This window comes from Phaseolus vulgaris, chromosome 4 (genome assembly GCF_000499845.2).
Source record: "Phaseolus vulgaris cultivar G19833 chromosome 4, P. vulgaris v2.0, whole genome shotgun sequence".
Lineage (NCBI taxonomy): Eukaryota > Viridiplantae > Streptophyta > Magnoliopsida > Fabales > Fabaceae > Phaseolus > Phaseolus vulgaris.
This window is the reverse complement of record NC_023756.2, coordinates 9,589,382-9,616,881: the sequence shown is the minus strand read 5'-3', so window position 1 is coordinate 9,616,881 and position 27,500 is coordinate 9,589,382. Positions and strand designations below refer to the sequence as shown.

The following is a 27,500-nucleotide window of genomic DNA, read 5'->3' as shown; positions in this document are numbered from 1 at the left end:
ATAAAGCAAATTATATCAATCGGAGACAAAAAAAAAAAAACAAAGAACAGCCTTTCAAAATTTGAAATGTATTAAATATTAAGCATTATTCCATACAACGTTATTTTTGTGTTACAAAGAATTTTAGGTATGAACAATGTTCACTCATATAAAAGCCATATAAAGGGCTACAAAACATTTGTTTAGTTCGTTAGAAGGCAATTTGTTATGATTAGAGTGCAACAAACAAGATCATGAACTCAGAAGAACACGAAAAACGATAAATATGAATTATTTCAATTGGAGATAAAGAACGAAGAATAACACAAAGCTAGAAATGAATGAATCATCTTAAGTATTACATAATAATAAGTATTATTAATACAACTCGATTTTATATTATATGCAATTTTTTATATGAAAAATGTTCACTCTTTAAAAAGCGCTAGAAAGCACTAACTAATTAGTTAGAAATACAAAATGAAATCTAATAATGAACTTAGAAAGATGAGTAGTGTTTTACCAAATAACTAGATGATGAGTCATTAAATAACTTTTTCATAAATGATGTCTTCAACTATCAACGAATCTACTATACAATGTTTATAACCATTAAACAATCTATCCTGCAAGGAGTTCACAAGATTTACAAAACTTCACCTTGGACTATAATTACTTTCTTTTAGAGTTTTTTTTCTTTTTTTTTTCTTTTGGAGTTATTACTAACAACATTAAACAAGTCAAAGCAATCCATGATCACTTTCTTCTTGAATCCTATTTCTAAAGTATATAAATAGGAACCTTGGGTAACATTAAAAGCATCAAGAGACACCAATAGGTATAAAGACATATCAATAGATAGAGAAACACAGAGGTTAAATGGATCAACAGAGATTCAGAAAGAGGTTTATATATGGAGTTCTGTCGGATTAGACTCAAAGAGTCTAGAACTTCAAAATCAATCAAGCTACAAGGCCAAAACCTCAAAAGAAGTAAAGACCAATCTCTGAAGAAGGAAACTTGAAGTCAAGCTGGTTACAACACTCAAGGATCCGTGTTTGTTGTGTTTAGCTTCTCATATTGAACTATTACTATACAATAAATCTATATAGTTGGGATTAGATGGCTATGTTGGACTTATTGTTGTTTATAGATGCATGTTTCTCTTTTACATTCAAATTTCTTGGGTTTGGTAGTGTATTTAATCCTCAATGGTGAGGAATGACCATTGATTGTCCATAGGGCATGAATGACGCCAAAATTTCATGTTTCTGAACCCTATTCAGCCAGTCATAATTCAATGGTTGCAAAGCGCGGAGTTGAGACTATGGTGAACTGTTCCATCCTAATGCATAGATAATTCATAACAATGTCTTATTGCTCTAGATAACCTTGCGCGAGGAATCAACTTGGTTTGGCCAAAATAGGAGCAATGATTTTGAATAAAACATTGCATTTATAAATAACAATAACAAAGGAAATTCACAAAGTTATTTCATTCTCAACATTTGTGTTATATTGTTACTTCATTGCTTTATTGATTTGTATAATACTTCACTATCGATCTAAATATTTAATAGTACTATTATTATTATTATTTATAGTTTCTATTTATAAATGTTACATGCAAATAATCTCCAAATCACATATCACTTCATCTTAAAAGATAATTATACTTTGATATCATTAACTTCATGTGGATATGACAATCATCAACTATACTATAGTTGACTCAGTCCGCTTGCCGAGTAAAAGAGTGGGGATTTGATTGACTGAAATTGATTGAACTTAACCCACCACCAACTTCCCACTCCACTACCAAAAGAAACACGAGACATGTATTCATTCTCCTCGTTAGTTAGAGTAGAATTTGTTAAGACCCAGATTGTTTAATCCTACAAAGAGTTTTGATGATAACAAATAATGAATAATGTTATATTACATGAACCTTCTAATATGTGTTTTATGCAAGTTCTTGCTCACCAAATTGTGTAATGGTAAGAATTAGATGCTAGACGCCATAAATTCATGCATTTAATGGTAAGATAAGTCAGGTAATAAAGTCATAATTACAAATGTTTTCTAAAGTTAAAATGAAACAATGATTGATAAGTTTAGGTGATTGAAAGAACCTTAAATGATTAAGGAAACACACAAAGTTTAACAAAGATAGAAAATATATGTTTCACAACGTTCATATTAGAACCTTGAAAGGAAAAAAAAAAAAAAAAAGTGCAACGAAGTATCAATTAATTATATAATATCTTTACTGCATATTTTTATTTTTACATGTTAAGGAATGAAAGATCAAATAGAATTCAATCCTATAGAAAATATGTTTCACAACGTTCATATTAGAACCTTGAAAGGAAAAAAAAGAAATGTGCAACGAAGTATCAATTAATTATATAATACCTTTACTGCATATTTTTATTTTTACATGTTAAGGAATGAAAGATCAAATAGAATTCAATCCTATAGAAAATATGTTTCACAACGTTCATATTAGAACCTTGAAAGGAATAAAAAGAAATGTGCAATGAAGTATCAATTAATTATATAATACCTTTACTACATATTTTTATTTTTACATGTTAAGGAATGAAAGATCAAATAGAATTCAATCCTCCTAGTGTAATGTACAAACAACACAAGTTAAGGAATGCAACACTAATTCTATGAGATTGACAAATCTTGATTACAATGGATTCATATTAGACAAAAATGCAACAATGATCATCTATATGCAACCTATATATAGACCAAGTTATAAGAGTAGAAAATATAGAAATATAGAAAATCTATGTAGTACTCAAAAGTTGACAAATATTGTAAGTGGGAGAGTTATAAACATTTATATTCTTCAATTTGTGAAGTTATCACGTGAACTTAAATTCTTATCTCTTTGATAGAGTTTTTGTTAGATAGTTTTAAGGTCTTATCTCATATGGATATTGAGACGTGATAATCGAAGAGTGGATTGTGTACTCAGTGTTTTAGATTACCCAATTATGAGTTAAGGATATATGTTTTGATAATTCTTTTAGATTTTAGTTTCAGTCTTAAGAAATTAAAGACAAAATTAAGTAAATTGAATGAGAGTTGTACTAGTCGGTACTAGACGAGCCAGTCTCGATCTTGATGACCGACCGACCGTGTCAAAACACACTTCAAGGCACTTAATAAATGGCAGCAGCGACAGTTACGGGAGTTCTTTATGAGTCATAATCATGTCTCGGATAATGCGGATGACATCTCCGAGAAATTAGCCAAACACTAATTAACTGAAAGATATTAAAGATATTCTTCAAATATGCCAATATATTCATATACCAATATACCTTTCTATAAATCAGGGATCACGCTACACATCAGTGAACAACTGATATTCGACCCATCACAACAAGGACCCATGACTGAACACTATAAATAAACCATTTATAAAGGTGTAAGATACGTTTTAATCAGTTTTACAAATATACACTCTTTACACAAAGTACTTACTTGATCGTTAGAGTACCTTTTTCTGGTCAACCCTAACCGAGTGTCGACAATCAAAGGAGGAGATTTGAAGGAAAGAACGAGGGGGAAACCAACACATCAATAATTGTACAACCAATTCCAGGTACTATATAGGTCAACTTTGTCTATACAGGTACAAGAGTGATAAACAAATAAAAAATATAGGGCATATTTTATATTTTTTTCATACTTAGATTTATTTTTAATTGAGTTTTCTATTGGATGTTCAAATTAGTTTTATTAATCTAAGTAGTCTAAATTGAATTCTTATAATTTGATTTTTTTAATTGTTTAACTTACTTGTTTTTGTTTTTCAAATTTATTGTGGTAGTTTTAGATTCATTGTTTTGAAATTAATCATAGTCTTTTAAAGTGTCTTTTTTCTCAATTTTAATTCCTAGTTTTGTCATATGTCTTTTTTTCTATTTGGTTTATCCTATTTTCTAATCTATAGTTTTTTAGTTTATCTTTAAAATTTCTTAGATTTGTTATAGAGTTTACATTTTATTTTTTATTAAGCTTAGATTTGTTACATCTTTCACTTTGAATGTAAGTCTTGATAGATTGATTAGGCATTCTTCTAAAGAAATAAAAAGGAACTTCATGAATTGGGTTTAAATACTTAACAAGTGATGATGTCCATAATTTTTTTACTTGTTGCATGTTAGTTTCTTGTTTTTCTAACCTTTTCAAGCACAAGTTCATTCAAAGACAATTTTTTTTTTCAAAACATGTTTCAAAAATACAAAAGTTAGAAAGAAATTTGTAATTATAAATTATTTGAACATAAAGAACACAAGCATAAACATGTTAGAAATTCAGGACTTAAACAAGAGGGGGGTGAATTGTTTATAAAAGATTTTCGCAAATTTTGAAGGTATAGAGAACGCCAATGAAGAATCAAAGAGAAAGAAACCAAGATAGCCAAGAAACAAATATGTTTTATTATGTTTCCAGAAAATCAACCGGTTGTTTATGCGATTCAACCAGTTGTTTTTATCAGCAATTAATAAAAACAAACAAAAAACATATTTAAATGAGATTAAGGATAAAAAGAATCACACAACAGATTTATATTGGTTCATTCTTATCCAAGAGGTACATCCAGTCCCCAAAACCCACTGGGTATTCCACTAAGCAATCAATAACCTTGATTACAAACCATACACCAAAGAGGTGATCTTGAACCCTTCAAGAATCCAAACCTCATTTGGCAAACAACACACCACAAATCATAGAACACCCTCTGGATCTGCACAGAACACGTTTACACAAAATTACAGTATTCAAGAGAGAAAATGAATGATCACACATGATACAGATTGAATTCAAAAGTTACAAAACAATCATATTCCACTCTTAGAAAAAATCTAAAGCTTGAAGCAATCTTGGAAAAACTTGATTTGAAAGAAATCTTGTGAAGCAATAACAACCAGGAACGCAAAACAAATTATATATACTCCAATCAGTTGTTAAAAACATTTAATGCAAGAGTCAGATCAGTTTTAAATCAATTAAAACAAACTGAACTAACTTAACAAAATTCTGTAAAGAAAATTCAAAAAACAATAAGTTGATTTTTCAAAACAACCGATTGAATTGGTTTGACAACAAAGTCAATCAAAGTCAAACAGTTTCAAATCCTTTTAAAAAACCCCTAAGTGTAAAACAACTGGTTGAAACGATAAAACAACAGGTTGTTTTTCCACTTCTTTGGAAAAACACTTTTTTTCAAAAGAATTTGATTTAAACTAACTTTGGATCCTAACTAAGAGTGGAGTTACAAATTCAAACTATCCAGAACCCACACACACAAGCAGCAACAAGGCCTTCAAGCAATCAACACATATTTGGAGACATCAAAGCTCATGTTCAACAATCTCCCCCTATTTGATGAAGACAAATCTCTGGTTTAAATAAATTTTCAAAACAAGATAATCCTTCTAAAGAATCCACCTCACAAACTTCTAAAAATTCTTCTCCTTCTAGGACTAAATCGCCAACCAAAACCTCAATTACCAAATGTTTTAAATGTTTAGGTTTTGGGCACACAGCTGCCAATTGTCCAAACAAAAGGACCATGATGGTTAAGGGGGGGCTAGTTGTCAGTGACCACAATGATCAATCTTCTAGGTCTAACTCCCCTGCCCCTTCAAAAACCCTAGTGAAAATGAATGTGAGATACCTTGTGAAGGTGACTTATTGGTGGTAAGGTGAATGTTGGAAAAAATTCCAAAACCTTTGGATGAAACCCAAAGAGAAAATATTTTTCACACTCACTGCCTTATCAACAACAAGTTATGTTCCATGATAATAGATGGGGGTAGTTATGCTAATGTGGCAAGTACAAGAGTAGTGGAGAAGCTTGGATTACTCACTATATCTCATACAAAGCCCTACAAACTACAATGGCTTAGTGAAAAGGGTAAAATCATGGTTAATAAACAAGTCCTCATAACTTTTCCCATATGATATAAAGATGAGGTTTTATGTGATGTTGTGCCAATGGAAGCAACACATATTCTATTGGGAAGGCCTTGACAATATGATAGACAAGTTTTACATGATGGTCATACCAATAAAATGTATTTCAACTTCCAAGGGCATAAGGTTATCTTAAAACCCCTCTCTCCCAAAGAAGTTCATGAGGACTAAATAGGTCTCAACATCTCATCTCACGCTATCAAAACAATAATGTTGACCCACACAAAACTAATTGCGCCTCCTAGGTATACTTCCTCCTTCTCTTTTTCATTACTTGATAATTCTAAATACTTGACATCTTGGGTAAAGAAGTTTAGGGATGAAATTCAAACACCTCCTAAAGGTTCTCACCTTCTAAGAGAATTTTCAGCAAACCATCATGTCATCCCCAAATATTCTTTCCAAACATGGCTTGTATCTAGAACTTACCAATATGAACTCCCAAAGCTTCATGAACATAAGTTTACTTCACATACCACACCTCGCACTATCTTATATGTGAACAAACTGACTATGTTATTTGTAGGAGTTCTAAATTCAATGTCGAATTCTCTCCAACTTGGGAGGCATGATACAATCCAAGTAGCCAAGAAGATGACCAAGGACTCAAGAGACAATTCACATTATGATCAGTCATCTCAACAATTAAGTCAAGACCCCACCAAAGATCAGACGGACCTCACCAGAAGAAGAATCGGGCATAGACCAGAACACTAAATGTTCTTTCTCCTGGTCTTTTTAAAAGACAGAAACATGTTTGTAAATAAATTGGGCTCACTTTGGGGGTCTAAATAGCAAAATAGGCTAGAGTAGGTTCACATAGCATAAAAGGGAGTATACTTAGCGAAATGGGCTTGTACCAAGCCCACTTTTTCAAGACAAGGCACCTAGAATTAGGGCTTTTAACCTACCTTCTATAAGTTATGCCTAAAGGTGCGGTGTTGACCATGGTCAACACCCTAGGCAACCCCTCACCCTTGCCATTTCTACCATTCACCCATCTTGCCCACCAAGGCACTCCTTCCTATAAATAGGGTGTCTTTCCTCATGTATTTTCACATTGCAATTTGAAGTAAAGAAACTCTGCTTGAGTGAATTTGTGAGTCTGAGTACTCTGAGTTATTTGGGTCTTACCTTGGATGGGTAATATCCCAAGTGGTGACTCTAGGTCTTATCTTGGGTGGGTAATATATCAAGTGGCGACTCTTGCATCACTCATCTTGGAGTCCTTCTGCTCCAAGTGGCGTGACTTCCTTTCTTCCCATAAGATCTCTTCATCCATTCCTTTTTTATCTTTTATTTACGCCTCCTTCCATTCCATACATGTCTTCTTTTAATCTTTAATTTGTTCTTTACTTTGTTCTTTTTCTTTACTTATTCCTTGCCTTAATTTCCGCTGCATCATTTGTCCCCTTATAATTGTCTTTTTCTTTTTGCCCTTCTAAAGTGAACTTTCGCACTTACTTAATCACTTGGTTAAGTTCGTGTCCAGTGGGAATCTTCTTAGAGTTCTCACCATAATTGCTAAATCAAAAATCATAAATAAAGAGCAACCAATAGAATGTGCAATCCTAAAATCAACTCACATCAGATCTGGTCTTCAGGAATTCGATCGTTGTTCGTTCCATGCCTTGTTAAAACCATTGTTGCTTGTTGCGATTCTATCTCGGCCCCACGGTGGGCGGCAATTGTGCTTGTATAGACAAAATGGGCCTATATAGTATCTGAACTGGTTGTACAATTGCTGACGTTTCGGTCGTTCGATTGCTCCCTTGCTCCTCACTCTAAGTCTCCTTCCTTAATTTGCTAATGCTCGATCGGGGTTGACCTGCAAAAGGTACTCCGCGATCAAGTAAGTACTCAATATACGGAGTGTATATTAAAAACTTATTAAAAGCGTATCTTACACCTTTATAGAAGGTTTATTTATAGTGTTTAGTCATAGGTCATATATTATAATGCGTTGAATCTATCATATGTCAGCGCTTGCTTATTTTTAAGGACATTCCTTAATTTCTCATAGTGTTACCCAAATTTGGTGGGATGTGTCCCAACACTACAAAAAAAATTAATATTACCCACGAATTTTTATCCACGAACCTAAATTCGTAGGTAAATTTAGCATTACCTACAAAAATTATCCATGGATCTAAATCTGTAGCTAAATTTAGAATTACCTACGAATATTACCCACAGATATGAATCCGTAGTTAAATTACATATAAATTATTACCCACGGATCTATATCCATAAGTAAATTTTACATTACCAACAAATTTTACCCATTAATCTATATTCAAAAGTAAATTCAATATTATTATTAATATAAATATTTTTATTAACAATATTAATAATATTAAAAATATAAATAATTTTAATAGTTTTAAATTTTTTAATAATATAAATAATATTAATCATAATAATTATATACATAATATTAAAAATATTATTATAATATAAATAATTATAAAATCATAAATAATATTTATAAATAATAATAATAAAAAATAATATTAACAATATTAATAATATTAGTAATATAAATAATATTAATATCACTAATATTATTTATAATATTAATATTATTAATAATGTTAATACTATTTAATAATATTTATGATATTTAATATTATTAATATTTAATAATGGTAATAATTTTAATAATATTTATTAGTATTAATTATTAATAATATTTAATAATATTATTATAATAATTTATAATGTTATTAATTTGAATAATATGAATGATTTTAAATATATAAATAATATAAATAATATGTATATTATTAATTATATTAATAAATATAATAATAATCATATATTTTATTGATATAATGGTGAAATCTTTTTTAGTCAATGAACTTGACTTCAATTCCCATTGCATAGTTTTCAAACGTAGATTATGTATATATGTTCCTTTTCTACCCTCATACAAAAATATGAAAAATATCTTTTTATCCTTCTAGTGCCACCTCCATATTCTGGATTACATAATCCATAAGTTAATCTCGAATTCTGAAATAGCTTACAGATTATGTAATTCACAATATATTTAAAAAAATGGTATTTCAGGTTATATAATACGAAAGTCTGGATTTGAGAGTATCTTCCGGATTATGTAATCCAAACATGCATTTGAAAAAGGGTTTTCGGATTACATAATCTGCAAGCCAATTTAGATTTATGGATTATATAATCTGAAAACTAATTATATAAAGGTTTCTGGATTACATAATCGGAAAGCTAATTACGAATTTAGATAAAGACTTCCAAAATATGTAATTTAAAATATTACAGAGAAACATTTTTAAAATATCAAAAATTTATGGAGGTGGAAGAAGAAGATATGGAAGTGGAGGAAGAAATAGTAAAATATGAAATATGTCCCACTTGCATTCTGTCCTAGGCTTGAAATCCAAGTCCATGACTTTTGGCATATGCTTAGTAATGGACTCCAACTATTATAGACGTTTTCTTCCTCACCTTTATAGAATTTTCTGCATTTCTATAATTATTTTAATTCCCGTAAAACTTCTGCATTCCTCACCTTTATATTTCAGATAATAGTTTTTTCAAAAAAATTACATATTTCAAATTATAAAATTTGGAAATTTTTTTTAGATTTTATAATCTAAGATGTAATTTTCTTAAGAAATATTATGCAGAATCTGAAATCTGAAGTTTCCAAATCGAGAATATTTTCTAAATTTTACAATCCAATAAAAATGATCTCACATTGTCTAATCCAAAATGTTTATGAATCATCCATTCTAAAATTAAAACTAAATAGACGAAAATCAGTGCAAAACAAACATTTTCAATGCAGGTTGAAACTCCACAAACGGACTGCGCAAACGCTCCAAAACTGTCTAAATCACAACAGACGGTTTCTTCCAGCACCTCCATATTTTATCATAAACAGCACCTCCATATTTTATCATAAATTTTTGTATATTAAAAAATATGACTTTGTAATATTTTGGATTACATAATTCAAAAATATTTTTTTAAATTTATAATTAGCTTCTATATTACATAATTCAAAAGTCTTTTTTCAAATACATTATTAGTTTTCGAATTACATAATCTGAAAATTGTTTTTAGCTTTCGGATTATGTAATCTAGAAGTATTTTTTTAAATGCGTGTTCAAATTACATAATTAGAAAGCTACTGAAAAGTGATACAAGAAAAATAAAAATATATTTTTATGTTTTGTATGAAATGACAAAAGAAAATATGGAAGGACAGGAAAAAACAATCATAAAAAAAATGACCACTAAAAAAACATCAAGGAATGCGAAGGAGTGACTCGGATGCCGCCACTGCAAAGAAGGTGAAGGAATTAGGAATTTAAGATTACTTTTTCTTTTATTAAGGATAAAATCATATCTTTGAATGAGGTATGGGGTGCTAAAATAATCTATGGAGTTATAGGAAGAAACAACCATGTCTTCATTATTTATTTTTTAACCAAAATGTTCTTCTCCTACCTCTATCTAATCTATAAACTTGTAAGGGTTCTTTCACAGGCATATCACCTTCATTGAAAAAAAAATTGGTTTGTTTTTCTCTAATCCGTAAGTGTAATTTTTTTCTTTCTTAACAAGCTTTTATTTATTGTTAAGTTTATTATATTAACAATAGCAATACGTTGTATTGATGGTGTATAATTCGTAAGCATGATATATTATTGTTATTATACATCCACAATATTTATATTAACAGTCTAATGGTTTTTATATAAAGTTTATATAAATTAAGATAACCTTAACCACAAATCATTACTAGCTAAATGATCTTTTTAACAAAAAAGTTAAATGAACTAGGTCCAATACCGATATTCTTGTAGAGAAACAACATTTATTATAAAATACTTCTATTTTATTGGACATATTACATTAAATAGTGTAAGGAATGGTGAAGTCTACACTTCTCTAATTATAGATTCTATTTTTTTTTATTACTATCAACTATTATAACTATTATGAAATAGTTTTTACATAATAAATTACATCACATTTTTTAATAAATTACATAATAACTGTTTGAACAAATTAGGCGGTTTACATAGTTTTAATTTGAAAGATTTATTTTTTTAGTTAAAATCGTTTTAAATGTGCATATTAAATGGGTTAAACTTATAACCGTTGTAAATATAATACATATTAACTTTAATAAAAATCGATCTAATAACTTGATATTATCTTCAAAATATCCCTTTCACAAGCAAGTTCTCCAGAATTTTTTATCAAATATAATTAATACACTAAAATTAAAGATATTAGTTAATACAGGTAATATTAATTTTTTTTGAATTTATACATTTTAAAAAAAATAGCATTACACTTAATCTTGTAAATCAAATTCTCACCCTTATTTGTTTTATGAAAAAGGAACAAATTAGTTTAAAAGATATTTTAAGGACTCAACTTTAAAGATATTTTAAAGATTGAACTTTAAAGATATTTTAAGTATTGAACTTTAATTTTAATTCAACCTTATAAAATTGACCAAGGTTTGCACTTACTCGTGCATGTGACTACATATTTATAGGTGGTTTGATACGGGTGATCTGATAAATCCAACTTGCTAGAATCAGTTCTAAATTACTCTTATATTATATTAAGAAAGAAATTTAAGTCTAACTCAACCTTATAAAACCATGTAAGATTTTGCATCAATTTATATATTATGAAATGTTCTTATCTCTGATATAAAATCTCCAACTAGATACAAAAGAATAAGTTAAGAACATAATCAATAAACAACAAAAATTAGGATGAAATGATTTTAATGATAACAAATTGCAACAAAACCAAAACCAAAATTCATTTAATGATCTACCCCACAAGTATGTATGTATTTTACTACTGAAAATTCTGTCTACTCTAAATATCCTATCCATGATGAAGATGTCTCTAGGGAATCAAATTCATAAGTACTTTCCATCACAAACCATACTAAGCTGTCGAGACTATGACCTTATATGTGCATTTCACAATTCACTCACATAAAGCCTTGTTTCTCCTCCTTATTCCAAAATCCCTTTTGACAAATTATAGTACAAGTTCATGCATTCATGTTCCCCAATTACCTAGGGTTGCCTCCCCTTCCTTACGTGTAAGTCACTAAATCTAAGACATTCTGGTAGACACCACACTCTCTTTGTTAGAGACTAGTCCAGTGTGCTTTATATGCCAACCCAATTCCAAACCCTCATGAATTAGGTCTTTGAAGTGATGGTGCATGATCATTGCCAATCTGTAACAAGGGTCCCCCACCCTTTGCTTCAAAACTCTTCTTCTCATCACCCTAGACAATAGGGGTTTTGAGATTGGGATCAAAGGGTGCAACACTTTATTTCTGTCCACCACTTTTTTGTTAAACACTTTTAATAGAGTTCATTAAAAAAATATGTTAACTTATCATCATATCATGAGTAAAAACATGTATTCAAGTAACTTTTTAAATAATAAATGGATCAAATTACACTACAAGAAAATCATCAAATAGAAACCAATTGTTAGAGACCAAAATAATTAGTTGCAACAGTAACTAAATTAGAGACCATTTTAAAAATTAAAAAAAAAAATAGTTTCTAAATTAGTTTCTATTATTGTTAAATAGTTTCTAAATTAATATCTAATTAGCTATCAATGTTTTAACTACCAATTATTTGGATTCTAAATTTGGTAGCAAAAACCTTGGTTGCTAATTAGATACCAATTTAGAAACCATCTAACAATAATATAAATTAATTTAGAAACCAAAAATTTATTTAATACCTAAAATGATGTCTAATTTAGTTATTATAGCAACTAATTATTTTTTGTCTTTAAAATTGATTTTGAGTAGAGAAAATGAAGTAGTAGCTTAGTTAATTTTTTAATATTAACTAAGATATATTAAAAGTTAAATTTGCATATCTTCTCACTTTTTTTTCATATTTTGTGTGAGAATGACAAATGGCAAGGAGAAGAAGATGAATGTGGGTAAAGGGATGGAAGGGACAGTGAGAGGATGCATGGATGGGGCAGTGTTGAGTATTATTGGTTCATCTGGATTCTGGCAAAAGATTCCTACAATGTCATTGGTTTTTCTTCTTTTGGTTTTTCTTCACATGGCAAGTGGCCTAATAAGGAAGTGAAAAGCTATTAAATTAATTAATATTAAATATTAAATGTGATTTGAAAAAGATGATAGAAAGAGTTGACAAGGATGTGGTGGTGGTGGCTATTTTGTTTCAATCTCCTCTCATATAATGGCTGGGCCATTGACTTTGAAAAGATGGGAAGGATAGGATCATAGGAGAGATTTCACTTTGGAACAAACAATAATTAATTCATGTCCAAAACAATCTTCACTGTTTATCTTTAATTCTATATACTTTTCAAATCAATGTCTATTATTGTCTCCTTTTCAAAAAAATTAAATTAAATTTCTGGGTATTGTTTTGTTTGTTGAAATAAGAAACTAGGAATACATATTTTATATTTGTTATAAGATTATAGAAATGACTTTTAGATATTTTTATTTTCTGAAATATATCACTTAAATTATGAAATATAAACTAATTTTAGAAAAAAAAAATAATTAGTTGTTATAATAACTAAACTAGAAATCATTTTTGAGACTAAATAAATTTTTTTTATAAACTAGTTTCTATTATTGTTAAATGATTTCTAAATTGGTATCTAATTAGCAATCAAGGTTTTTGCTACCAAATTTAGAATCTAAATAATTGATAATAAAATATTGTTTCTAATTAGATACTAATTTAAAAACTATTTGACAATAATATAAATTAATTTAGAAATTAATTTTTTCTTTAATTTCTAAAATGATCTCTAATTTAGTTAATATTGTAATTAATTATTTTGGTTTTTAAAAATTAATTTTTATTTGATTATTTTTTTTGGAGTGTATGTTATTGTTTTAAATAGTTATTTTTTCTATTAAAGAGTGAAAAAAGGAGGAGCCGGAAGAAGGAAAAAGAGAAAGGAGCATGAGATCGAGTAAACTCATATTTTTTTAATAAAAAAAAAAGGCTGTTAATTAATCGTGTAAATCGAATTCAGTTCTCTCAAATTTTATTAGAATATAAATAATAAATAATAAAATTTAACAATTTAATATAAATTTACATGAAATTTTGTATAATTTTATTTTCAATAAAACTTATTATTGATGATAATGATTTATATAAAAATCCAATAAAATAGAAAATGAAAAATTAAATTATTTTTAATTTAAATAGTTAATTAAAATAACAAATTAATATCCAATAAATAAAATTTAAATTCAGAAAATCTAAAAGCTATTTATATAACATATGCAATGATATATATATATATATGTAATATGTCTCATTTATTAATTCACCTTAATAATTTTATCTAAACGAAATTATTTAAAGTGTTCACTATATTAATTGAAATTGTTAATATTTTATAATTCTTTTATATATTTTAATCATTTAAATAAAATATTAATTCAATTTAAGTATATAAGCACTTCAAAAAAATGTTATTAATTTTATATAATTACTTTGAGGACTAAAATAAAAATTTTATTTAAAATTATGAATAGTATTAGTAGGTATATTTTTGTTCAGTATTTTGGAAAAATATTAAATAGTAAATTAAATACTAATTTTTGTTTGTTTGAGGTCATTGAGGTGAATAACTTTTTGGCAGATTCTCCCTGCACTATATTATTTTGAATTGCACCCAATATACGTAAAGGAAAAGACCAAAATATCATTAATGAAATGAAAATTAGGGTTTAGGTAAAATGTGCACCCAACTCAGTAGTGCACCCTTCATTTTTCTGTGGTCACTATGAGGCAGCGGACGAAAGCTTGGAAACTTAAACAAAGAGCAATCCAAGCACCTTCATTCTTATTCTTCTCGTGACTGTGGCAGCATCGGAACTCGAAAGCAGCGTTGAGGCACCGCGACGACATCAAACGAAGCCACCAGAGAAGGATTGAAGCCACCGGAGAAGGAGACGAATCACAGAAGGTGAGTTTTGACGTTGCCTGTGGGTTCCACATTTTTTTATCTTGAAAGTATAAAAAGAGAGGAATGTCACGACAATAAGCTTTATCTAGCCAGTAAACTTTTTCTTTAAATTGGGTACTCAATAAATTAACCCTTCAAAGTTTTAGTATACCTCTCTATCTACATTTGAGTCTCCAAAACCCCAAAAAAAATGTAGTGAAAAGAGAAATCACAAGTAATAATATTATCACAACTTTTTCTAACACAAACTTAAGTCCTTTCTTTCTCAATGCATTTCATCTTTTTCAGGTTGCAGGAGATTTTAGCTTCCATGTCTAACAACTTTTAGAAGAAGATTCAGGAATTTAATCAAGGTTTTGTACATAGAAGCATTGAAGCCTGGTGCTTCAGCTATCCATATTGGAGGCACTGTAGTTCTCAAGCATAGTGAGAAAAGCAAAGAACACAATGTTGATGAAGGCACCAGTAGATGTTGAACACATCACGTCATATATGAAGATGGATGTCTATTTAAGTATGCATATCACATCACAATCACATTTTGAAGATCAAAGTTTCTTGTAAATTGACAAGGGTTATGTAATCTTTATTCTTTATTGTTAATTTTATTTATTTTGTGGCCGTTTTTCTATATTTTTCTTCCAAAAGAAAGAAATGCACATGATCATGAAAGGCAAAAAGTGCAAAGCTACATGCTTTTTCGGGTTTCTCGATGTGTTTGGTTTGGATGTGTGATATTAGACAAGGAGATTTTATACATTCAACTATAGTTCAAATTGATTTTAAATTTATGTGATTTAATATTTGGATAACAAATATTAGAAATTTTATTTTTAAGAAAAAAATTTGTTTTGAATTTCTTTTTTAAATTAAAAGAGTGAATTTTAATTTCTATGAATAATTTTTATTACAATTAATATATATATATATATATATATATATATATATAACCAGATGTTTGTAAGTCAAATATGAGTTCTAAATAAACTTATTCGAAAGTATATTTTGAATTCTAGATATGAATATCCGGAATGGTTTTATGTGTTATGGATTTCAAAACGCGGAAGGATATTGTGAAACTTACGAATTTGTATATCCGGAAGCTAACTTATATGTTGTTTTTTTCAGCATTGCCAATGGATACAACAAACTCATACATGGGAATTTCGGGGGAGATTGGTGTGTGAGATGGATTAGATGATGTTGATCTGAAGCAATCAATAACGTATAATGCGTTAGATAATGAACATAGGTCACATGAGTGTAGTGAGACATTTACAACAAATAAGGTAAGGTAAATGTTAGGCGTGTAAACCTTATTATTTATTAATGATTTTAAATTTTGGCATATATTATTGTAGGTATTTCGTAGTCGAGATGAGCTGTTAGAGTGGGAGAGAAGTGTTGGCTATTGTTATGGGTTTGTTATTGTTATATTAAGGTCGGATACATGGACGGGGCAACGAGGAAGGATGACATACGTATTATTAGGTTGTGAGAGAGGAGGTAAATATAGAAAGTATAAAAAAGACGTAGATATCAGTTGAACGGGAAGTAGGAAATGTAACTGTCCTTTCAGATTGTGAGGCAAACTAGTCAAGGATGGAAGGTTGAATTAATTTATGGCTCTCACAATCATGATTTGGCAGAGACATTTGTGGGTCATCCGTATGCTGGAAGGTTAAGTGTTGAGGAAAAGGTTATGGTTGAGGATATGACTAAAACTTTAGTGAAGCCAAGAAATATTTTACTAACCATGAAAAAAAGAAATGAGAAGAATGTCACGACGATAAAACAAGTTTATAATGCAATGAGTGTTCATCGAAGATCACAACGAGGTCATAAAACAGAAATGCAACAAGTCATGTTGTTATTGGAGCGAGACATGTATGTGCATTGGTGTAGGAGTGAAGAGGTGTCGAATGTCGTGCAAGATATATTTTGGATACACCCAGATTCAGTAAAGCTAGTGAACTCGTTTAACATTGTCATATTGATGGATAGTACGTACAAAATGAACAAGTATATGATGTTGTTACTTGGGGCTGTTGGGATTACATCAACTGGTTTGACTTTTTTCGTTGCATTTTCTTTACTAGCAGCAGAAAAGGAAAATAATTTTTTGTGGGCCCTTGACAGACTTAAAGGGTTGTTTTTGAGAGTTGATTCATACCTTAGGGTGTTGGTATGTGATAGAGATATTTCCTTTGTGGGTTATGACTCACCTTTTCAGTTTTCTTGCAATAATGAGGAGGTTACTTACCGTTGACAATTAATTGAAATTATTCGGAGGTTACTTACCATTCACAATTAGTTGTTATTAAAGGAAGGTTATTTACCATTAATTGTTTTTATTATTGTTGTCTCCTAGAACCACTATATATAGTGGCTTCCCTCAAGCAATGTCACACACAACAAACAGCAACACACACTTGCTTCCTCTCTCTTTTCATATACTCTCTATTTCTGCTCTTGGGTGTAAGTGTTTAACCCATATAGAGATAATTTGTTTTGGGGCTATTTATCTATTATCCTGAGAGAAATTCATTGTACTCCCAGTACCATTATAGTGGAAGTTTTGGCTCTCTCGCCGGTGGTTTTTTACCTCTATTCAAAGGGGTTTTCCACCTAAAAAATTCTGGTATCATTCTCATTTTTCCATGTTACTTTAATTTCTCATAATCTTTGGTTGAAATTATCACGCTTCCGCACACGATATCCCTACAAATTGGCATCAGAGCTTTTCGATAATTCAACCAGGATTTGTTGTTCAATAATGTCGAAATTCGATATTGAGAGATTTGATGGTAAAATCAGCTTTGCTATCTAGCAAGTCCATATGCTAGCTGTTCTCACCCAGAATGGTTTAAAGAAAGTTCTGGCTGGTAAAATGATGAGGCCAACCACTATGATGGAGGAACAGTGGGATGAGATGGATGAAAATGCATTGTCTACAATCCAATTATGCTTGTCCCGTGAGGTGTCGCGTGAGGTCATCAACGAGAAAACTATAGCAGGCATATGGAGTAAATTGGAGTCTCTATACATGACCAAAAGTCTTGCAAACAAACTCCGGTTAAAGGAGCGACTCTTTACACTCCGAATGTTCGAAGGTACTCCAATCCAATCTCACCTTGATGAATTTAATTCCATCATAATTGATTTGAAAAATTTGGATGTTAAAATTGATGATGAGGATAAAGCCGTTCTACTTATTGTTTCTCTACCACCCTCGCATCGACAATTCAAAGAAATTATGTTATACGGTAATTATCTTACCTTAAGCTTTGATGATGTCAAGACTAATTTATTAGCTAAAGAAAAATTTGATACTCAAATTCATTATGAAAGTTCTGGTGAAGGATTAGTAGTTAGAGGGAGAAACCAAGAGAAAGGTAAGAACAATAAATATAAATCTAGGTCAAAATCTAGAGGCAAGAACTCCAAATATTGTCGTTATTGCAAGAAAAAGAGACACGAGATCTTTGAATGTTATAAATTGAAAAATAAGCAAGATAGAGAAGATAAGGGAAATGATAAACAACCAGAAAAATTTGCTGAAGCTAGTATTGTTGAAACTGAATTTGATGGGGATTGTTTTGTAGCTTCCAACACTTAACAAAGGTCTAAAAGTGAATGGATTCTTGATTCTTGTTGTACTTTTCACATGTCTCACAATAGAGACTGGTTTACCACATATGAACTAGTTTATAATGGTCTTGTTTTGATGGGAAACGATGCTGAATGCAAAGTTGTTGGTGAAGGAACAATCAAAATCAAAACACGTGATGGAATTGTTAGAACTTTAACAGGTGTCAGATATGTCCCTGAGTTGAAACGGAATCTCATTTCCTTAGGCACCCTTGAATCACATGAGTGTAGATACTTAGCTGAAGGAGGAGTTTTAAAAGTGTCTAAAGGAGCTCTTGTGTTACTAAAGGCAATTCGATGTGATAGTTTGTATGTGCTGCAGGGTTCAACAGTTACAGGTTCTGCAGCTGTTGCCTCACCCAACAAAGATAACACCAAGTTGTGTCACATGAGATTAGGCCACATGAGTGAGAAGGGAATTCTAATCCTCAAGAAGAAGGGTCACCTTGGTAACCACTGTACTAGAAAGGTTGATTTATGCGAACATTGCATTTTTAGTAAGCAGAAGAAGGTTAGTTTTTCTAAAGCCATACACAGAACCAAAGGTACTTTGGATTATATTCATTCGGATCTTTGGGGTTCGTCAAAAGTTCCCTCCAGAGGTAAATGTCGTTATATAATGACAATTATTGATGATTTCTCACGAAAACTGTGGGTGTATTTTCTCAAACATAAGAATGAAACATTTTCCACTTTTAAAGAGTGGAAATTATTGATTGAGAATCAGATTGGCAAGAAGATAAAGAGGCTAAGGACAGACAATGGCATTGAGTTCTGTTCGAATCAATTCAATGATTTCTGCAAGAAGGAAGGCATTTCCAGACACCTCACCATCCCAAGGACTCCACAACGAAACGGGGTTGCAGAAAGAATGAATAGAACTATCCTAGAGAGAGTTCGTTGCATGCTCTCTCATTCTGGTTTGACGAAATCTTTTTGGGCTGAAGCGGATTCAACGACATGTTATCTGATAAATCGCTCTCCTAACAGATCAATTTATTGCAACATTCCAGAAGAAGTTTGGTCAGGTAACCCTGTTGATTATTCTAATCTTAAAATATTTGGTTGCCTTGCTTATTCTCATGTAAACGAGAGAAAATTAGAACCTCGTGCTAAGAAGTGCATTTTCTTGTGTTATGGCTCAAGGGTTAAAGGTTATCATTTGTATGACCCAGAATCTCACATAATAATTCACAGTCAGAATGTGACCTTTAATGAAAATGCTATGCTCTCTTCTATTAAAGATACTGTCATTTCCTCAATTGATACAGGTGGCCAGGAAGATGCTCGAGAGAATGTGGAGTTCGAGATTAAAACACCCGCTCATGAGGAAAACGTTCCCAATTCCTCCAGTACTCAAGATGATCAAGTCACCGTTATTGATGGTACAAATGAACATTTGAGTCCACATGAGCAATGTCCACCTCAACGACGAGGGTTACCATAACCGTGGTCTATGGCTCAAGAACTTCCACAACAGAGACCAAGAAAACCGACTCAAAGATTAATTGCAGAATCTGCCAACATTGCTTATGCTTTAACTATTGCAGAAGAGATGGGTGAAGAAGGTGAACCCAAGAATTATTCTGAAGCTATCTCTAGTGACGACTCAACAAAGTGGATTGCTGCTATGCAAGAAGAAGTTGAGAGTCTTCTAAAAAATGAAACATGGGAATTGGTAAAGTTACCAGAAGGAAAACGAGTCATTAGCTGCAAATGGATCTTTAAGAGAAAAGAAGGGATCCCTAGTGTCGAGAGTATAAGGAATAAAGCAAGATTTGTTGTAAGAGGTTTTGATCAAGAGAAAGGTATTGGCTTTAATGAAGTATTTTCTCCTGTTGTTCGTCATACTTCAATACGTATATTACTTGCTTTAGTTGCCTTGTATGATTTAGAGTTGGAACAGTTAGATGTGAAAACTGCTTTTCTTCATGGTAATCTTGAGGAAGAGAATTACATCCAGCAGCCTGAGGGGTTCGTTATTCCTGGAAAGGAGGACCATGTATGTCGTTTGAAGAAATCTCTCTACGGCTTGAAGCAATCACCAAGACAATGGTATAAGAGGTTTGATTCTTTCATGGTTGGACATGGCTACTCCAGAAGTAGCTATGATAATTGTGTCTATTTTCAAAAGACATCTGATGGGTCATTTATATACTTGTTGTTATATGTTGATGACATGTTGATTGCCGCAAGAGATAAATTTTTAGTTAACAAGTTAAAGGCCCAACTTAGTAGTGAATTTGATATGAAGGACTTAGGTCCTGCCAAGAAAATTTTAGGAATGGAGATCAACAAAGATCGTCAAGCTGGAAAATTTTTCCTATCACAAAAGAAGTATGTTCTTAAGATGCTTGATAAATTTGGAATGCGAGATTGCAAAGCTGTTAATGCTCCAATTGCCGCCCACTTCATGTTGTCATCAGATCAATGTCCAAAATCAGACGAGGACAAAAGGCGCATGTCACATGTCCCGTATTTAAATGCAATTGGAAGTCTCATGTATGCTATGGTATGTACTAGACCTGATTTAGCTTATGTTGTTAGCATTGTTAGCAGGTTCATGCATAATCCAGACAAGGCACACTGGGAAGCCGTTAAATGGATACTTCGTTATCTGAAAGGTTCTTCAGATCTTGGTTTGGTATTTGATCAACATAGAGCCGATCCCGGAGGAGCAGTTGGCTATGTTGATGCTGACTATGGTGGTGATTTAGATCGGAGAAGGTCACTTTCAGCCTACATTTTTACCCTATGTGGATCTGCTATCAGCTGGTATTCTTCACTTCAAGCCATTGTGGCTTTGTCCACCACTGAAGCAGAATATATCGCTGCTACAGAAGGTATGAAAGAGGCTATATGGCTTCGAGGCTTGGTAAGTGAACTTGGTCTTCAACAAGATGTTCTTGTTATATTTTGTGATAGTCAAAGTGCTTTCCACTTAACCAGGAACAACAAGTATCACTCAAGGACCAAGCACATTGAAATTAAGCACCATTTTATTTGAGACATTGTTGATACGGGAGATATAATTGTTGAAAAAATTCATACGGCCAAAAATCCTACAGACATGTTGACCAAGGCACTTCCACCGGCTAAGTTCGATAATTGCCTGAACTTAGCTGGTATTATCCATACTTAATCAAGGCTTCATGGCGAGAGAGTGTTCCAGTAAAAGGCAAGTCAAGGTGGAGATTTGTGGGTTATGACTCACCTTTTCAGTTTTCTTGCAATAATGAGGAGGTTACTTACCCTTGACAATTAATTGAAATTATTGGGTGGTTACTTACCATTAATTGTTTTTATTATTGTTGTCTCCTATAACCACTATATATAGCGACTTCCTTCAAGCAATGTAACACACAACAAACAACAACACACACTTGCTTCCTCTCTCTTTTCATATACTCTCTATTTCTGCTCTTGGGTGTAAGTGTTTAACCCATATAGAGAGAATTTGTTTTGGGGCTATTTATCTATTAGCCTGAGAGGAATTCATTGTACTCTCAGTACCATTATAGTGAAAGTTTTGGCTCTCTCACCGGTGGTTTTTTACCTCTATTCAAAGGGGTTTTCCAACTAAAAATTTATGGTATCATTCTCATTTTTCTTTGTTACTTTAATTTCTCATAATCTTTGGTTGAAATTATCATGCTTTCGCACACGATATCCCTACATCCTTAATGAATGCAATCAGAATCGTTTTTCCTGAAGCTTATAATTTTCTATGTCGATTTCACATTGATAAAAATGTGAAAGCAAAATGTAAAATGTTGGTGCATCCAAGGCATGGGATCAAGTAATGTAGTCTTGGAGATTTGTAGTGGATTGTGATATTGTTGAGGCCTTTAAAGATCGTGTCAATGTTTTTCAAGTTGTGTGTTCTCCATGACCTATATTTTTTTATTATGTGATGACTACATGGTTACGTCCACATAAAGTAAAATTTGTCAAGGCATGGACATATAAAGTGATGCACTTAGGAAACACAACAAGTAACAGGGTTGAGGCGGCACATTGGAGCCTAAAGAGAATGCTTCAAAATTTCACAGGGGATTTATGTTTCTGCTGGGATTCGATCAACAAGATGATTATTTTACAACATAATGCAATCAAAGCTTCATTCCAAAAGAGTCTGCATGTGGTCGGACGTCGGTTTAAGGTTACAGCTTACAAAAACTTGTTAAGTTTTGTGTCTAAATATGCTTTGAACCTGATTGTCGAAGAACTTGATAGGACTAAATCTGTGGGGTTTGATAAAAATATATGTGGTGGATGTACTCTTACATGTACTCATGGTCTTCCTGGTGCGTGTCAATTGGCTTTGTTTGGTGCGGGTAGCATACCACTTAAATCAGTACATGTCATGTGAACTCGATTAAGCTTTGAAGATATTGCAACTAAACAATGTTCATCTGAGTTGTCAATTGACAAAGAGTTTGAGATGATCGCGAAGCGGTTCAAAGAGTTGGACGTTGCGGGTAAGGTTAACATCAAAACTAAATTGCGAGAGATTGCCTTTCCAGAGAAGACATCTATTTACGCACCACAAGATAAGGTCAAAACAAAAGGTGTTGTGAAGATGGCTCGTCCTACCAAATTCATGAGATCAACTAAGCGAATCCCTTCTTATTTTGAACATGTGGATTTCTTACACTCACAACATGATAGTTGTTCGAGTAAAAAATCTACTGAAGGACACTTACCACAAATTCTACCAGCACAGTCCATTCCTTTGCTTGATCAGTTCCCTGTAGGGTATCATCCATGCATTGTTGATGTTGTCGATGTTAAGGTTGATGGCCATTGTGGGTACCATGTTGTTGCAGCCGAATTGGGCATGGGAGAGGAGTCATGGGTTGTTGTTCGAATGAATTTGTTAAAAGAACTAAGTGAATGGAAACAAGAATATGTTAAACTGTTTGGTGGTGATAAACGATGTGAATACTTGAAGAAGTCACTTCTAGTTGACCACATGTTTATGGTATCAACCACTAACACCCTTTCCTTTGTACTTTTCATTTCTTCATTTAACTCTTTCACCATTTGTACTTGCAGGCAGGAGCAGATAAGTGGATGACAATTCCATACATGGGATACGTTATTGCTAATTGAGGTAATGTAATTTTTGTTTCATTGTCCATGATACAATCATTGAGTATTTTTCCTTTAAGAACCCAAGCACCAAGTAACTTCACTCATCACCGAATAATTGAAATTGGGCATGTCCACTGAAATCATTTTGTCTAGGTATACCCTAAACGAATAAAAAAAGTAAGTCATAGTGCTAACTTAAAAGTTATGTAACTTATATTTATAACTTTTATAGGTAAAGCTGAAAGATGGTTGTCCAATTCCACCTACAAATATATTGTGGGCATCATATCGTTATCCTACGGCCCAATCTTGGTCAACATACTACACTAGTCGGATACAAGTTTATACACAAATAATGTCCATTAGACGATATTTCTAATCTTAACATTTGTAATAGATATTTAATGTTTATGTTTTAGGATGTTTAACCTCTTTTAATACATGTATTCACTACATTTCTATTGCATATACGCGCTTACGGAACTATCATATACAATTACAAATGACACAATCCATCACACATCATGATGCCTACGGATATGTAAGTTCGGAATTGAAATGCATGCTTACGGATTTGCACATGCGGAAGGCACTATCATGCATCTGAAAATAGTAACTCACTGTAATAAAAATTATTCATAGACATTAAAATTCACTCTTTTAATTACAAAAACAAATTCAAAACAAATTTTTTTCTTAAAAAAAAATTCTAATATTTGTTATCCAAATATTAAATCACATAAATTTAAAATCAATATTAACTATGATTGATTGTATAAAGTCTCCTTGATATAATAACGCACATTCAAACCAAACACAACGAGAAACCCAAAAAAGCATGTAGCTTTATCTTTGGTCACCATCCATCTCATGGGTGGGAGCCTTATCTTTGGTCTCCTCAACCGCTCTCGGGTTGGGAGAGAGGTGAACGACCTGCCGACAACGTTTGTCAGCCCAGCGGATGGTCCTCCTTCCACCAGCTTCTTCCTCATATCCCCATTTTCTGTGCGGAAAGCCTAGATCTCTTGTTCATTCTTTATAGTGACTTCTTCATTTTTTTCTCTTCATCTTGACCATCTCTCTCTGCAGAGCCAGCAACAGCACCATTTAGTTTGCTTCACTCATCCTCTCCATGCTTCGGGTTGATACCATCTACTATTACTCTTCAATTGATTTATCTTGGCCCCACGATGGGCGCCAATTGTTCCTGCTAGGGAAATGAGACTTAGAGAGCTATTGAGAAGTTTCGTCTTCCTCCTTCCTATCAGGCGGTTGGTCAATGCTTTAGTTTCCTCTTCTAAACTTCTCGCTACTACTTCAAGCTCGGTTGCTCGATCACTCGGTCTTCTAAGAATACCGAATGGGGAGGGGGGGGGGTACCTGTAGAAGGCACTCTGACGATCAAATTAGCAAAGGGGGTTTGACACTCAGGTGTTAGAGTACAATAATAAATGACGTACATACTTCTTGGAATGTGCGCTATTTATATTATTTTAATGAGTCTACCTTGTTGGGCTGGATTGGTAAGGTGAATCGTGCTTAGAGGTGTATTACCTAGTTCTTAATGATGACTTAGCTTCACTGACCTTGATTGAGCGTGATTAGCCCGAAAGTATCGGTTGGCCCACCTAGGCGTGGATCATTCGGTCGGCCCGGTTGTGGGGCCGAGACATGGTATTGACCATTCGGTCCATACCAATACATTTACTATATTCAAAATCTATATCAAAATACATGAGGCAAGAAACCCTATTTATAGGAATGGGTGTCTTGGTGGGCAATATAGGGGATGGGCATAAAAGGCACATGAGAGGGGTGGCCTAGGGGTTTGACCTAGGTCAATACCGCCCCTTTAGTCCTAACTTCTATAAGCTAGGGCTACATTCTAACCCTAATGGCTTAGGCACAAGCTAAAATGATAAATACAACCTTATTATGCTAAATGGACCATACTCTACTAAAATTAAAAACAAAGAAACTAGCTGATGCTCGGCTCCCATGGCTTGGACTCTACTCTTGGTAATCCTTTGAGGAATGATGAACTCTCAAGCACTGACTAGTGGTGGGTCCTGACCTAGCCCTGAATTTTGTGTCATGCTCTGAGTCATCATTCTAAGAGATTTGGCTTGATGAGTAGATGCACTATCTCGTAGGTCTTCATCACAAACTCTATATATAATACGGCTCAAGTTCACCTTCTTTAGCCATATTTAGCATTATCATAAACATACTTACACTCCTTAACCACACACGAGCCAAGAATCTCCACTTATTTTAATAAATTAAAATTTCCAGATTATTATAATATAACTTAAATATTAAGTTGTATCATTTAAATTTCATTTTTATATCTATAAATAAGATCTTTTCTTTAATAATAATACACAAATTTTACTCTCTTTTCTTTTTATTTTTTATTTTTGGATCGTAATTTATAGCAATAATATTAATATGAAAAATAGTATCTTATACAGTACTTTTCTCAATTTTTTAGAAAACCTCTCGGCCAAGGTCGATTCACCCAAGTGAATCCCTGCCGAGAGCGCGTTAAAGAAACCTCTCGGTCAAGGTCGATTCTCCCAAGTGAATCCCTATCGAGAGACTGTCAAGAAAACCTCTCAGCCAAGGTAGAATTCACATATGTGAATCCCTGCCGAAAGTCCGAAAAGAAAACCTCTTGGTGAAGATCGAATTCACATACGTGAATCCCCGCCGAGAGTCCGATAAAAAACCTCTTGGCGAAGGTAGAATTCACATACGTCAATCCCTGTCGAGAGTTAGATAAGAAACCTCTCGGCGAAGGTAGAATTCACATACGTGAATCCCTGCCGAGAGTTCGATAAGAAACCTCTTGGCGAAGGTTGAATTCACATACGTGAATCCCTGTCGAGAGTCGGATAAGAAACCTTTTGGCGAAGGTTGAATTCACCTACATGAATCCCTGTCGAGAGTCCGATAAGAAACCTCTCGACGAAGGTAGAATTCACATACGTGAATCCTTGTCGAGAGTCCGATAAGAAACCTCTTGGCGAAGGTAGAATTCACATACGTGAATCCCTGCCTAGAGTTCGAAAAAGAAAACCTCTTGGCGAAGGTAGAATTCACATACGTGAATCCCTGCCGAGAGTCCGATAAAAAACATCTACCCAAAGATAAAGCAATTTTTCTTTTATATACTCTACGTTTCATTTTAACAAATTCCACTTGAGCCTGGGGGGCAAATGTACTACCGGATGGCCGAGAGGCCGAATGGCCGAATAAACCTAAGAACAAACAATAAACACATTATTAACTGTAATTAAACTAGTTTAGGTATAAACTATGATTAAGGCACAATTGGGCCGTCGTCTTAAATCCAAGAGCAGGCCCATAACAGTTGAGGTCCATCCCAAAGTTATAAATACTAGAGGAGACTCAGCGTCAAAGGTAATCTTTCACTCTTAACTCATCGGCATATTGTACTCGGACTAACTTGAGCGTCAGAGCGCCTTTGCAGGTACCCCACCCCGCCGTTCTTGAAGAAGGACTTGCAAGATGGAGACGCCGAACACAGGAGCCGCAAGGACGAGAAGACGGAAGCTACATGAATCATTTTGAGAGGAACCCGCCTTTGTAAGATCAAAACCAAATATTATCGAGACCAAAATAGGAATATATTATGAAAGCCTAAAATACATTTAAAATGAATGATTGATGAAAAAAGTATTGTATAATTTTGTTTTGTGAACGTACTATGTTTAAAA

At 32.5% G+C, this 27,500-nt stretch overlaps 1 protein-coding gene across 1 annotated transcript; it reads left to right on the top strand.

Annotated features, from left to right (window-relative positions):
- Positions 1-23,104: 23,104 nt before the first annotated feature.
- On the top strand, positions 23,105-23,775 carry LOC137838264 (uncharacterized). The gene is made up of 2 exons (XM_068647514.1): positions 23,105-23,644; positions 23,719-23,775. Exons 1-2 carry the CDS (start codon positions 23,105-23,107, stop codon positions 23,773-23,775), a joined length of 597 nt encoding a protein of 198 aa, XP_068503615.1.
- The last annotated feature ends 3,725 nt before the right edge of the window (positions 23,776-27,500 follow it).